The 12,726-nt window shown below is 55.9% G+C and overlaps 1 protein-coding gene across 3 annotated transcripts in view; it reads left to right on the top strand.

The window, feature by feature from the left end:
• Positions 1-1,131: 1,131 nt before the first annotated feature.
• SHISA6 (shisa family member 6) overlaps positions 1,132-12,726 on the top strand; it is a 262,399-nt gene continuing 250,804 nt past the window's right edge. For all 3 annotated transcript variants that reach the window (XM_081580730.1, XM_081580729.1, XM_081580728.1), the window contains exon 1: positions 1,132-2,004. In XM_081580730.1, the coding sequence (XP_081436856.1) occupies positions 1,364-2,004 (641 nt within the window). In that variant the 5' untranslated portion in view covers positions 1,132-1,363. The remainder of the gene's footprint in view (positions 2,005-12,726) is intronic.

Genomic DNA, 12,726 nt, shown 5'->3' with positions numbered 1-12,726 from the left:
TGTCCAGGGCTGCCTGTATGCACGAGGGAGGATGGGGGACCGGTGGGAAAGCAAAGTGCCAAGGCAGGGAGCGCGTAGGCCCCGCTCGCCGGTAACCTCGGGCGAGCCACGTGACCCCAGGTCTCAGTTTAGGAACCTGTAGCAATGGGCCTGACCGCGTCCCTCAGCTGCGAGCGTCGCCACTAGGGAGAGGCAAAGGCTCGCAGACACCCCAACACCCGCTCGGGTCGCGCACGCCCGGACAGGGGAAGGGTGGGAGCGGCCACGAGCTCTGGGCCGGGCCGGAGCGGGCGGGCTCCTAAGGGGACGCCCCCTCCCCACACCCCCGGCTCCCGGGCCACTCTTCGCCGTGGGAATGAACCGGCGTCCTGGCCTCTGGTGACGCGGAGCTTCGGAGAGGAGCTCGCGCCGCGAGCGGGGAGCCACGGAGAGGAGCGCCCCCTCCCCGGGCGCCCGGGAGCGCAGACGTGGGCGGCGGCGAGCGGCGGCCCCCCTCCGCTCCCCTCCCCTCCCCTGCCGGCCCGGCCGTCCCCTCCCCGCGCGGCGCTCCCGCGTTTGCGGGTGTGAGTGCGTGTCTCCCTCGCTCCTCTCGCATACGCTCCGGCACTAGTGCAGGCGGCCAGCCGGCGGCTCCGGCTCGCCCGCCCGCCCGCTCCGGCCGCCGCGCCGCCGCCTCTGCAGTCGCAGCCGGGCATGGTGAGTGAGTGAGGTCGGGCCCCGCGCGCTCCCCCGCTCGCCTCCCGACCCCGGCCACGGCCCGCTAGGTCCCTGAGAGCCGATGGGGGCGCGCGCGCGCGCGGGGCCGGCGGCCGGGGATCTGGCGGCCGGTGCGCCCCGGGGCCGCCGGGCCCCGTCTCGGGAGCGGGCTCCGCGCCCCTCCCGGCCCCAGCCTCGCTCCTCGAGGGCTGCGCGCTCCCTCCCCGCCCGCCGCCCGCCTCCCGGTCGCCCCACCCCGTGACCGGCTCTCCGTCTTGTCCCGCAGGATCCGCCCGGACGGGACCACGCCGCCGCCGCCGCCCGGAGCCGCGCTTCGGGTCCCGCCTGAGCCGAGCCGCGCGCGGGGCCGCCGCTGCCGCCGCCGGCGGGGGATGGGGCTGCCCGGGAGGCGCGCCGAACCCGCGGGGGGAGCGCGGAGCCGGCGCGCAGCCTGAGCCCCGGCCGCCCGCGCTGGGCTGGTCCGTGCGCACCGCGCGCTGTCGCCGCCGCCGCCGCCCGCCCGCCCGCGCCCCGATGGCGCCATCGCCCCGGCGCCGCTGATCGCCCCGCGCCGCCCGCCCGGCCCGCGCGGCCCCCCTCGGAGCCCGGCCGGCCCGGGAAGCGGCCTGCCGCGGAAGCCTCCCGCGCCTTCCCGCCCGGCCCCGCCATGGCGCTGCGGCGCCTCCTGCTGCTGCTGCTGCCGCTGCTCTCGCTCCAGCCCTTGGACCTGCTGCCCGGAGCCTGGGGCGCCCGCGGCCGCGCCGCCAACCGGACCCTGAGCGCCGGCGCCGCGGCCGTCGGGGGCCGGCGGCCCGGGGGCGCCCTGGCCCGGGGCGGCCGCGAGCTGAACGGCACCGTCCGGGCGCCTGGCGGCCCGGAGGCGGGGAGCCGGCGGGGACAACCAGCGGCAGCGGTGGCGGCGGCCAGCGCGGCCGTCACCTACGAGACGTGCTGGGGCTACTACGACGTGAGCGGCCAGTACGACAAGGAGTTCGAGTGCAACAACAGCGAGAGCGGCTACCTGTACTGCTGCGGCACCTGCTACTACCGCTTCTGCTGCAAGAAGCGCCACGAGAAGCTGGATCAGCGCCAGTGCACCAACTACCAGAGCCCGGTGTGGGTGCAGACGCCCAGCACCAAGGTGGTGTCGCCGGGGCCTGAGAACAAGTACGACCCGGAGAAGGACAAGACCAACTTCACCGTCTACATCACCTGCGGGGTGATCGCCTTCGTCATCGTGGCCGGCGTCTTCGCCAAGGTCTCCTATGACAAGGCCCACCGCCCGCCGCGGGAGATGAACATCCACAGGTGAGCGCGGCCGCCCGGGGTGGGTGGGGAGGCCCGCCCGTCCCCCCAGCCTCCCTCCCGGCTGCTCACCCCTCTTCTCAGGCGTCCCTGTCCTCTTGGCATCTCACCCCCCGCCCTCCCCGGGCTGCCTCCACTCTCTTAAGTCAACTTCCCTCCCCTGCCTCTTTGACAGGCAATAAATCAGAGTCTTAGGCGCCCTCTGCCCCATTTCTTCAGAACCGGGAACGCACGCTTTGGTTGGTAGGGGCATTTACAGGGCCAAATAGATACTGGTGGAATCCCCGAGTTTGAGTGTAAGAATTGTGCACCTTCCCGTAATCCCGGGTGGGGTTCCAGGGTGCAGGTTTCATGGCAGGTGGGCACCTCTCTGTAGGCGCTTATTGCAATCGGTTTTCTGAATCAAGACAGAGCAGTCATCTTGGATACAGGGAGCTGAACAGTGTTGGAACCTTACTGAAAAGAGTGTGGACTGAATGTTCCCGGGTGTTTAGAGAGATGGGGGTGATAGGGAAAGGGAGCCCCCTGGGTAAGCAGGAATTCAAATCTGTCCATTCTGTCTTGACCAAGGGCAGATGGTTTCTCTTCATTGCATCCTGCTGAGTAGGATGCTTATCTGCCCCGCTGAGATGGCAGGACTTGTTCTTTTAAGCCCCGTGGGCAGAACTCAGAGTGAATGCTTCTTGCTATGTTCAGCCCGGCGGGCATCTTTCACTGCTTACACCAGGGAGGCAGTGGGGGGCTGCCTCCTGCCAAAACTTGTGCCAAGGGCTCAAGATATGGTTGTCCAGGAGGATTCCACCCTGACTGCCTCCCACCCTGCCACCCTAGCTTCTGGAGCGCCCCTTGGGAGGTCCAAGCTGAGGGAATGGGGAAACCAGGCTCTCTTTACAACTCAGGGAACCATGCACCCAGGGGACGCAAGCTCAGCTCTGATGAATGGCTGGACATGGTTCAGCAGAGTCTTTCAAGGAACGAACCCTGCCCCGGAACGTGCCTCTGTTTCTGGCACATGATGTGGGCACTGCCCTAGTCATGGAGACCACCCCCTAGACCAGCCCTCCTTCTGAGTTTGCCTGCAGGCTTCCACCCAGAGTCCTAGAGCTTCAGCTCATTTCTGCACTCGGCTTGTTATCCTTTTGGCCTGAAAACCTTCTTCCCTCACTGCTGAGGACATTAATCACCTGTACCTTGATGAAGAGAGAGAAAGGCAGATAGAAATTTCTGGGCATCTCTTTTTTTTTCCCCCTGGATACTGAGGGTGTTGAGAAAAGATGATGCTCTGTGGCTGATTTTGAGTCAAAATCCACAAAGTATGGGTACTTTAATACTGACAAACTTGAGTGTTGGAACTGAGCTTCCAAAAGGAGATGGGTTTATCGTCATCGCTCATTAACCCTGAAGCACCGTTGCTCCATCCCACCCCCACCTTGTCTCTCAGGGAGTAAGTCAGTGGCTGGAGGGAAAATGATGGAGGAATTTTGACAAATAGTTTGTGGTCAGTCCTCTTAAAAGCAGAGGGTTGGGGGATGGAGAGCAAAATAAGGGCAAGGCACTCTGTCCTTTGGGTTTCTTCTGGCGAACAATTCTCTCTCTTGGCTCCCCTTCCTGAAGCAGATGTGCCAGGTCCTTATTCCTCTGCCTCTCCCCAGGGTTGTCCACCTTTGCCTTCTTCGACTATTCTGGCCTCTCATCACCCCTTCCAGGCTGACTTTGGTCTCCGGCTGGCTGATTCCCACAAAGCTTTCTTTGGGTTTCTCTTGTCCCCAGGCCGTTCTTGTCTGCACCCCTTGGGGAAACCTGTCCTTTGCCTTTTCCTCTACCTCTTACTGAGTTTATTCATCATCCTCTGGGAGGATGCAGGTGGCCTAAGGAGGCTGGCGCTGGCCTCTGTCCTGTGGGCTGTGACCTTGCAGGGAAACGTCCCTGTCGCCTCACCACACTGAATCCCCAGCCCACCTCAAACTAGGGTGACTAGTGTGTGTATGCGTGTGTGGCTCCAGATGATGCTGTGGGGGCCGTTTCTCTCCGAGCTTGGGGGAGAGAGGTAGCCATAGGAAGGGTGATGAGTTTTGGCCCTCAGACCATTATGTAAATGTGGGCTGTTTCTCCCTCAAATTCACCTCCTGATTTTATTCAGTTCACACCACCTCTTCCAGCAGCTGCAGGCTTGCCTGATCAGTGCTTGGGAAGCCGTCGTGTTGATGCTTGTTAGGTAGGGGACAGAGCCCGTCTCTGTGTTTAAGGGGGTGGGGGAGGGGACGGAGCACGAGCGAGCCATCTAGGACACTCCCTGAGTGACCTTGGGCAGATCAGAGAAACTTATTTTTCAGTTCTGGACCACTTAGGCACATCGCAGCCCACCCCGACCTCTCCCTCGCCAGGCGTGGCTGGGTGAGTTTGCACATTAGCAGGAGCTGCCCACTGACTCCCGGGTGTGCCCGCATGGTACCACCACACTCCCACTTTGCTTGGAGGTCGCTGCTTGCTGTCCCAGGGAGTTTGGGGTGCAGATTGTCTTGTTGGGCAGGGGAAAAGAGAGGGTGATAGAGAAAGAGATAAAATATTCACACTGCAATGAATCCTCCCTGGAGAAAGTGAGGGAGAAGGAATGTATACTACTCAGAGGTCCACGGAGGAGGTGGGATGTGGGCTCTGTTCTGTACTCCTTGAAATAGTTCAGCAAAGGCATTTCCTTTCTGAGACGGCAAAGGTTATTTGACTTGTTCCAGTGTGTGAGCCTCTGTGAAGATGGTAGATGGGCAGACGGGCTGAGCAGGAGGGATGTTTGTGGGAGCGATAGAAGGGTCAAAAGAAGGATGTGCCTCAGGATGGGCCATCTGCCTCCTCGGGTGTCCGAGCCTGGCTGGCCCTCCGCCTGCCCTGCGCGCACCTCTCAGGGTGGGTTGCCTTCCCCCCTCTCCAGCCCCTGCAGGGAGGAACAGATTTAGTCTTTTCCAGAAGCTATTAGACCTTGCCGTCTGTGTGAGGCATCCTCCTGCGTCCCGCATCTGCGGGGAACCCACCAGCTCTCACACCAGAGCATGTAAGCACGGACTCTCAGCTGGACCCCACGGTGGGGAGAGAGGTGGCCTTGGGGACCAGAGGTGGAGCTGGGCTCTGGTTCTGGAGAGCCCTGGACATCGGGCGCCTGCCTTTCCCACCTGGGACCCCACCTCCCACTAGGATCTCAGCCTCATCTGGCCTTCCCTTTGCACCTGCCCAGGCGGAGACTCAAGCTGCCCGACCACAGGGCGTCCCCACCTCCACCCGCCCCAAGCTCAGTGTTCCCGAACAGTTTTGGCGACGCTTCCCTGGGGCTGTCTGTTCAGTGAGGGCCTGTCAGAGGCCTCCAGGGGCAGGGGGTCTGCCCAGAACAATGCTTCAGAGAAGGGCTCCCTGTTGACATTCAGTTCTGAACCAGCCCGCTCACATTCCAACCTGTTCCTTCCTCCTCCTCACCCTGTGTTGATTCATTAGAGTCTTGGAGATGAGAATCATTCTGAGGGAGGAACAGTGTGGCTTTTTTTTTTTTTTCAAATGGCTAATGAGCAGATGGGTCAGGAAGCTTTTAGGATGCTGTAGGTGCAGTGGGTGAGGCCAGAGATGCCCGGAGTCCTCACTCTACCTGCCCAGGGATGAAGGATGGAGAAATTTAAGGTGCAGATGGGCGTGGAGAAGTGCTCGGAGCTGTGGGAAGAAAAACCTGAGCTGATGTCATTAAGGAAAAGGCAGCATATTTGTGACCCCAGGTAACCTAATCAAAATGGGCCTACATCTTGAGTTCTTCTGCTTATTTCTAGAAACATCAAGGGAACACTGTGTCCTACCTTTTCTCCCTACAAAAATTAATTACAAACCCGAAGAGCCCTATTCTGTCCGCACAGGCCATGTAATTGCGGCAGCGGGACCACTCTGCCAACTCATTTAGGGAGTTCTCTTCCCAGGTTCCTGGGCAATGAATTGTCAAATCACTTCAAATACTCCATTTTTTGAAACACCGTGGGCTCACTAGAATGAATTGATCTAAACCGAGAGTCAACTTGTATTTTTTTTTTTTTTTTTTAAACTTCAAATATAGCAATTGGAGAGAAAGGAAAAAAACGCATCTTGCCTTGGACTGAAGGTCTTAGCCTTGCATATTTTCCATTTTCTTGGAGTTAAAAAAAAAATGCAGAGAGAGAGAGAAGTGAAATTGTGGAAGAATTTAAGAAGGCTTACCAAGGCAGGGGTCAGGGGAAGGATACCAGGAAGATAGAAAGGAGCAAAAATATGAAAGAGGAAGGCGACCAGGTGCCAGAGGTGGATTGCATTGCCCAGATCCCCAGCCCTTGGTTTCCTCCTGACTCCTGCAGCCACGTGCACGTGGGTTCATTCAACAGGTGAGCCCTGCCCACCGGCTATTGGCACGGAGCATTGCAAATCATAAAATGTAAGCCTGTTACCTTTGCCCCATGAGGCTAAGCAGAGTTCATTCTTTAAAATACACACACACACACACACACACACACACACACACACACACATATGTATATATATCAATTCAGTTCAGTCGCTCAGTCATGTCTGACTCTTTGTGACCCCATGGACTGCAGCATGCCAGTCTTGGCTATGCCAGGTTTTAGTTGCAGCATGTGGGATCTAGTTCCCTGAGCAAGGATCGAACCTGGGCCTCTTGCATTGGGAGCTCAGAGTCTTATCTACTGGACCGCCAGGGAAGTCCCTAAGCAGAGTTCCTTCTTGATGGAACGGGTCAGCCATGCAAAAATCTTGGCACTTGGGGAGTCCTCCCTGGAACGTTGTTTGCTGTCTCCTTGGGTGCTTCACCCCTACCTCAGCCCTGGAAGGCGTGCCCTTCTGTCCCCTTTCCTGCCCACACTCAGAGCACGTTCATTTGGAGAAACCTGCTGCTGCAGTCCTAAGAGTTGACCCACAGTTTCCAGCTGCTAGGACACAGGAGGAGAAAAAGCCCAGTGCATTGTTTGCAACCTGTTTTAATGAGAGATCAGAGTGAGTATGCAGTTGATTTCAGATCAACTGTGCAGGAAGCAGTGGTTAAGAGCTGAAAAAGTGAGCTGACCAAGAGATGATCCCAGACAGACAGGCCTGGGGTCTGGGAGAGAAGGGAACTACTCAAAAAGAAGCTTCCTCTTCCCAACTCCCCTGCCTGGTTCTCCATGGCCTGAAGGGATGGTCACAAGGTCTTCAGTCTGGCTCCTTCCCCAGAATCAGTGAGAATCCCCACCGAGTGGTGGAAGGAGCTCCCAGCCCCTGGCTGCTGGTTATCATCACTGGCCTTCTCTGCCACCCCCGTCCCTCCACTCAAAGTCCCGCAGAAGCTTATTTTTGAAATTAGGATGAATTCAAGTGCATTTTGTCTTACATCCCTTGACAGTGTATATCCTGTGGAGCCACAGAGTTATGGGTTGAACTTCCTAGTGTAAAGACCATCTCAGATGGGTGATGGGGACAGGGAACTTTAATGGACTTGATGAGGGCCTAGGTTGTGTTCATTTTTGTGTGCGTACTTAGTCTCTCAGTCATGTCCAATTCTTTGTGACCCCATGGGCTGTAGCCCACCAGGCTTCTCTGTCTATGGAATTCTCCAGGCAAGAATACTGGAATGGGTTGCCATTTCCTTCTCCAGGGGATCTTCCCAACCCAGGGATTTAACTCGTGTCTTCAGTATCTCCTACACTGGCAGGTGGATTCTTTCACCACTGAGCCCAAGTTTATGTTTGAAATACATTTAAAAATGTGATCCCCTCCCCCCTTTTCTCTATACTAGGACACACCTACCTTTTATTTCTCCCCATGTCACATTTATGACTTCACACTGCCAGCATCTTCATTTTCAGATGCTGCAGACAGGGATGAGGGCTTGGTGGGAAGGTTTATCAGTGCCCTCTCAGAAGGTCTCAGTTCCTTGGCCCTGAGCAGGCTTATTTTTTACCCATTCAGGCCACATTGCTAACCTCATCTATATATATATATATATTTAAATTTCTACAAGTAAAACCAAAATGTTCTGAAAAGGTAGAGTAGTACTTTCTTTTATTTTGTCATCCATGGGCGCAGAACCATAGAGTTTTTATTGCAGTCTAGTAATTTAACTTAGCTCTCCAATTTTGTAAGCCAAGCAGCGGGAGCCCAGGGAGGCCAGATGACAATGCAAAGGGTCCCCAGGGAGGGAATGAACGATCTTGAACTAGAAGCCAGTGTGCTGGTGTCCTGGGGCACCAGGTCAAGCCTCGTCTTCTCACCCAGTGGAAAATCTCTTCTGTTTTACTTTATGCATGTGTGTCTTAGTCATCACCAGATAACTTTCAGATATTTAGAGAAGTGAATGACAGCCTTCTCCCTCCTCCTGCTTCCCTACATTTTTTTCAGCCCTTTTCTCATTCAGTTTTTCTGTCCACTAAAATGACTTCCGTTCACTTCCTTGATCCCTGGCAGTTTCTCCGAATTCCTTTGTAAAGGGCAGTACCCTGCTCTGAGGTTATTATTGTGATCCTTTAATAAGAGCTGAGTAATGCAGACCATTTGGAGAGGAAAATACAGCACAAGCCAAAGAGTTGTGAACCAGAGCAGTGGGTTGTGCGTAAAACTATGGGCAGAAACCTGTAATTAAACACAAGGGCTGTGAATGCCTTCTGTCTCTCCCAGCGATGGGTGGGGATGCTGGAACCCACCAGGTAGATACACGTTTCAGTTTTTGCCAGAGACCAGAGTGCCCCTGATAGTTCAGTTGGTAAATAATCCCCCTGCAATGCAGGAGACCCTGGTTTGATTCCTGCGTCGGGAAGATCTGCTGGAGAAGGGATAGGCTGCCCACTCCAGTATTCTTGGGCTTCCCTTGTGGCTCAGCTGGTGAAGAATCTGCCTGTAGTATGGGGGACCTGGGTTCAATCCCTGGGTTGGGAAGATCCCCTGAAGAAGGAAATAGCAACCCACTCCAATATTCTGGCCTGGAGAATTCCATGGACTGTATAGCCTATGGGGTCGCACAGAGTCGGACAAGACTGATTGACTTTCACTTTCAGAGCGCCCCCAGACATCCCTTGGCCCCCAAAGGGGGTGATTTCAGGTCTGTCCTCCAGGACGGCTCCTGCATGTAAGAGAGCTCTATGACCCACGGAAGCATCTTCACTGATGCCCATCTTGCTCTTTCTCAGCTCTGGGCCGAGATACTGCAGGGCCAGAGTGCATACAAATTGAGGGGACCAAAGAAGCTTCGAGGAGGATGACTGATGAAGCTGGGAACTTGGGTTCCATCATTCTGTTGAAATTCACCTCTGTGGCTTGCAGTTTGGTGCTTTCGCCCACAACATGCCCAAGTCCTCCTTGGAAAGAAGCAGGATGTACCTGTCCTCGTGTGTCATCCTTCTTGGTAGTCATCTTGGGAAGCCACTTGCTGATTCTTCCCCAGAAATTTTCACCACGGTTCCTCTCTTGGAAGGGCTTTCAGAGCCCATGTGTGTTGTTTTGACTTTTCATCATGCTAGCATATTTTTATCCTCCTAGGGTAGATGCTTATAAGCATCGATGTCATGGGACTGAGGCTGATGAATGAAAGAGGTGTTCAGCTGGTTACTGATCAGAAGGGAGGAAGACCTGCTTGCCCAGGGGCCGCGTCAGCTACCTCCAAAGGCAGGTGCCCAGAGGAGGCATCCCGGTACTGAATGCATTCGAGTCCTGTGCTCGTGATGACCGCTAGGAAGGGGCCCCTCCCTACGTGGAAGGGTGATTACTGCCTTTAAGAAAACAGCTTCCTGCTCTCCCAGTGTGTCTCGGCAGACAGCAGAGGAGCAGGGAGAGGGGAAAAAAAGAGGTTCGATGTGCAGCAAAGGGCTCAAATAACCACCCAGAAAAGATTGAAAATGGTCCCACATTTCTGCATGAGATGCTAGACACGTAGCCCAACTTTCATAGTTTGATTCTGAGGGTAAAGGGACCCAGTTTCTTTGGGATGCATGCGGCCAGGCATGGGGGTCAGAGCCAGGTGCCCGCCATGCTCTGACTTCCCTCCCAGCCATTGGAATGCCAGCACCTCTGCAGCTTGGCACTCAGATGAGGTCACTGCTTGGGCTACACAGCCACTGATGAAACAGAAGTGTTTGCAAGCACAGAAAGATGGAGTTTCTGGTGAGCTTTGCTGGGAGAGTCCTCGTGTGCTAACTGCGCCTCCCCAGACCCCCAAAAGTACATTCATTCCACGGCGCTGATCACAGAAATGGAGCCAGGATGGGGCAGGCTGAGTTTAAGGGCAGGTGACAAGGAGCCACCAGGTGTAGCAGTTGTGGCCAAGTCTTGTTCCTCTTTGGTGCTGGGGAGGCGGTGGGCTGCGCTTCTGTGGGTGGGGCAGGATGCCTTCTTCTCAGTCGGGAGCCAGTGGGTGCCAAGGGGCTGGGGCAAAGCCTCTGCTCTCATCAGCCCCTCACGGTCACCCTGGAGCACTCTGGGAGGAGTCAGTTCTGCTCTGCGGCTGGCTGTCCCCCTCCCTCTGCTCAGGCGTCCGGAAGTGGGGAACTGTGTCTCCCTGGAGCTTCTGATGCACGACCTCATCACCCGTCACTCCAGAAAGCCGGTGTTGAGGACCTGAGAGCTCAGTTAGGTGAGGACTCAAAGTCATGTGGATGAAGCAGGGATTGTGGGGGATGGGGAAATACTCAGAAGAGCACCCCTCCTCCAGGACTTCCCTCTGTACCTGGCATCCTGTGTGAGCTCACTGCATCTTTCTACCACCCTGAGTCTGGAGCATTTAACAGATGACAGAGTCAACTCAGAGAGGCTTAGTAACTTGCCCAAGATCACACAGCTAGTCCATAGCTGGCCATTGTCTCCTTTGGGGGCCAGCAGGTCACCTGGCTCTCACCTTCCTGAACATAAATGAGTCAGTGATGCTTAGACTACTTGAGAAAGCAAAGAAATTGTCCCCTGTTGTTGTTATTCAGTCACTCAGCTGTGTCCAATTCTTTGTGACCCCATGGATAGCAGCATGCCAGGCTCCCCTGTCTTTCACTATCTCGGAGTTTGCTCAAACTCATGTCCATTGAGTTGATGATGCCATCCAACCATCATATCCTCTGTCGCCTCCTTCTCTTCCTGCCCTCAGTCTTTCCCAGCACCAGGGTCTTGTCCCCTGAGATGTGTCATTTCTGTAAGGGACCGGAGGATGAGTGACCTAAGGACCAGGGTACCTCGATTCTGGGATGGTGGCCTCACTTGCATTGCATGCAGGCATAAGGCACCCAAGGCAGTGAAAAGGGCTTCTCTTTGAGAATGGATTATACTGGTGGAGGATTGTGAAGACAATACCAAGAAAAGGTAAAAAGTAAAAACACACAAAAGCACACTGGTTTTAACTGGAAAAAAAAAAAAGAAAGTACAACGACTTGCCCCTAAACCTTTGCAATATTGAAAGGACCCCCCCAGAGCAATTCTGCAGGAGTCCTGGCTCCTGAGAGTAATGGGGCACTAGAGAAAATAAGCGATTTGAGGGGCGAGAGGATGGACCTCACACCATTCCCAGTTTTAATTACAAAGACGTACGGCTCACAAACAGCTCCATTTATCACAGCTCCCCATTCTGCCCCATTTATAACGTCGAGCACAGTGCTCGCCAGACCCAGAATCCCGGCCAGCTCACCCTGCCTCCCCGCTCTACTTCTGCTCTTTCTCGTCTTGATGCTCTGAGCCCTGCGTTCTCATTCCTCAATCTTACCAGAGTTTCTCTGCTTCTCCAGGCCTCAAGCCCTCTGTCCTGAAAAGCCCATGAAAAGGAAAGAGCCCTGGGTTTTGCTTTCTAGCTTGACCTCTGGTAGTGGTCATGGTCACGGTCACAGCCATGATGGTGGTCCCTGGCACAGCTGACATTCCCGGGTCTGCAGCTTATATCCTTGACCCTCCGATCAAGGCAGGTGTGGGAGCGTGGAGGTTTCTGGGCACTGTTTGCAGCCCCCACCCTGGTCAGAAGGGCAGGAGAACCCTGGACTCTCCTGCCCCAGAGCCACTGTCCCCACCTCGGGACCCGTGGAAGCTGAGTTCCGGCCGGGCTCTGGGTGGCCACGAGCTTGGCCCTGTTCCCTAGCGTTTGGGAGAGGAGTCACAGCTTCCTGCAGGCTTCACAAACACTCTCATTCTTCCTTGCTTTTTTGGCATTTGGTCTCATGTACTGTTCCCATTAGCTCCGACATTAAAGTCTCATTACTTAGGACATCTGTCCTGTGGACAGAGTCACCGTTCCCTCAGCCAAATGTCCTCTTCTGGGAAGGAGGCTTCCTACCCAGACAGTCAACACTTCCCTCTTCCTTCCATCCTGCTGCTCCATCGAGGAGGGATTTGAACCCTGGGAGTAGGTGCCAGGGTGAGAAGGAGGGGACTATGTCCAGAAGCCATCCGCCCCTCCCCACCCCGGACTCTGAGGTCCTGGGGTACAGACCCCCGGGATCTGGGGCAGGGAGGGGGCTGAACCCCATACTAGCAAAGAAGACGTCTCCAGGAGAGCTTTGCTCCCCCAGGCCTCTGATCAGCCTCGGATCCTGTCGGTAGGGACTCTGGCCTCGGTCACCCCCAAGTCTGGGCAACTGTTGGTGGCCCTATGTTAACCCAGCTCCTGAAGTGACCGTGCAGGAGGCCCAGCCCACGTGCTGAGGCTGCTCCAGAATTTTGGAAGAATCTGGACTCCAGCCTCCCTCTTGGACCTTCTCTGCCTTTTTATTGTAT

Source organism: Giraffa tippelskirchi, chromosome 3 (genome assembly GCF_054371585.1).
Source record: "Giraffa tippelskirchi isolate mGirTip1 chromosome 3, T2T-mGirTip1v1.2.pri, whole genome shotgun sequence".
Classification (NCBI taxonomy): domain Eukaryota; kingdom Metazoa; phylum Chordata; class Mammalia; order Artiodactyla; family Giraffidae; genus Giraffa; species Giraffa tippelskirchi.
Note: the sequence above shows the minus strand (reverse complement) of the source record. Positions and strands in the feature narration are given on the sequence as shown.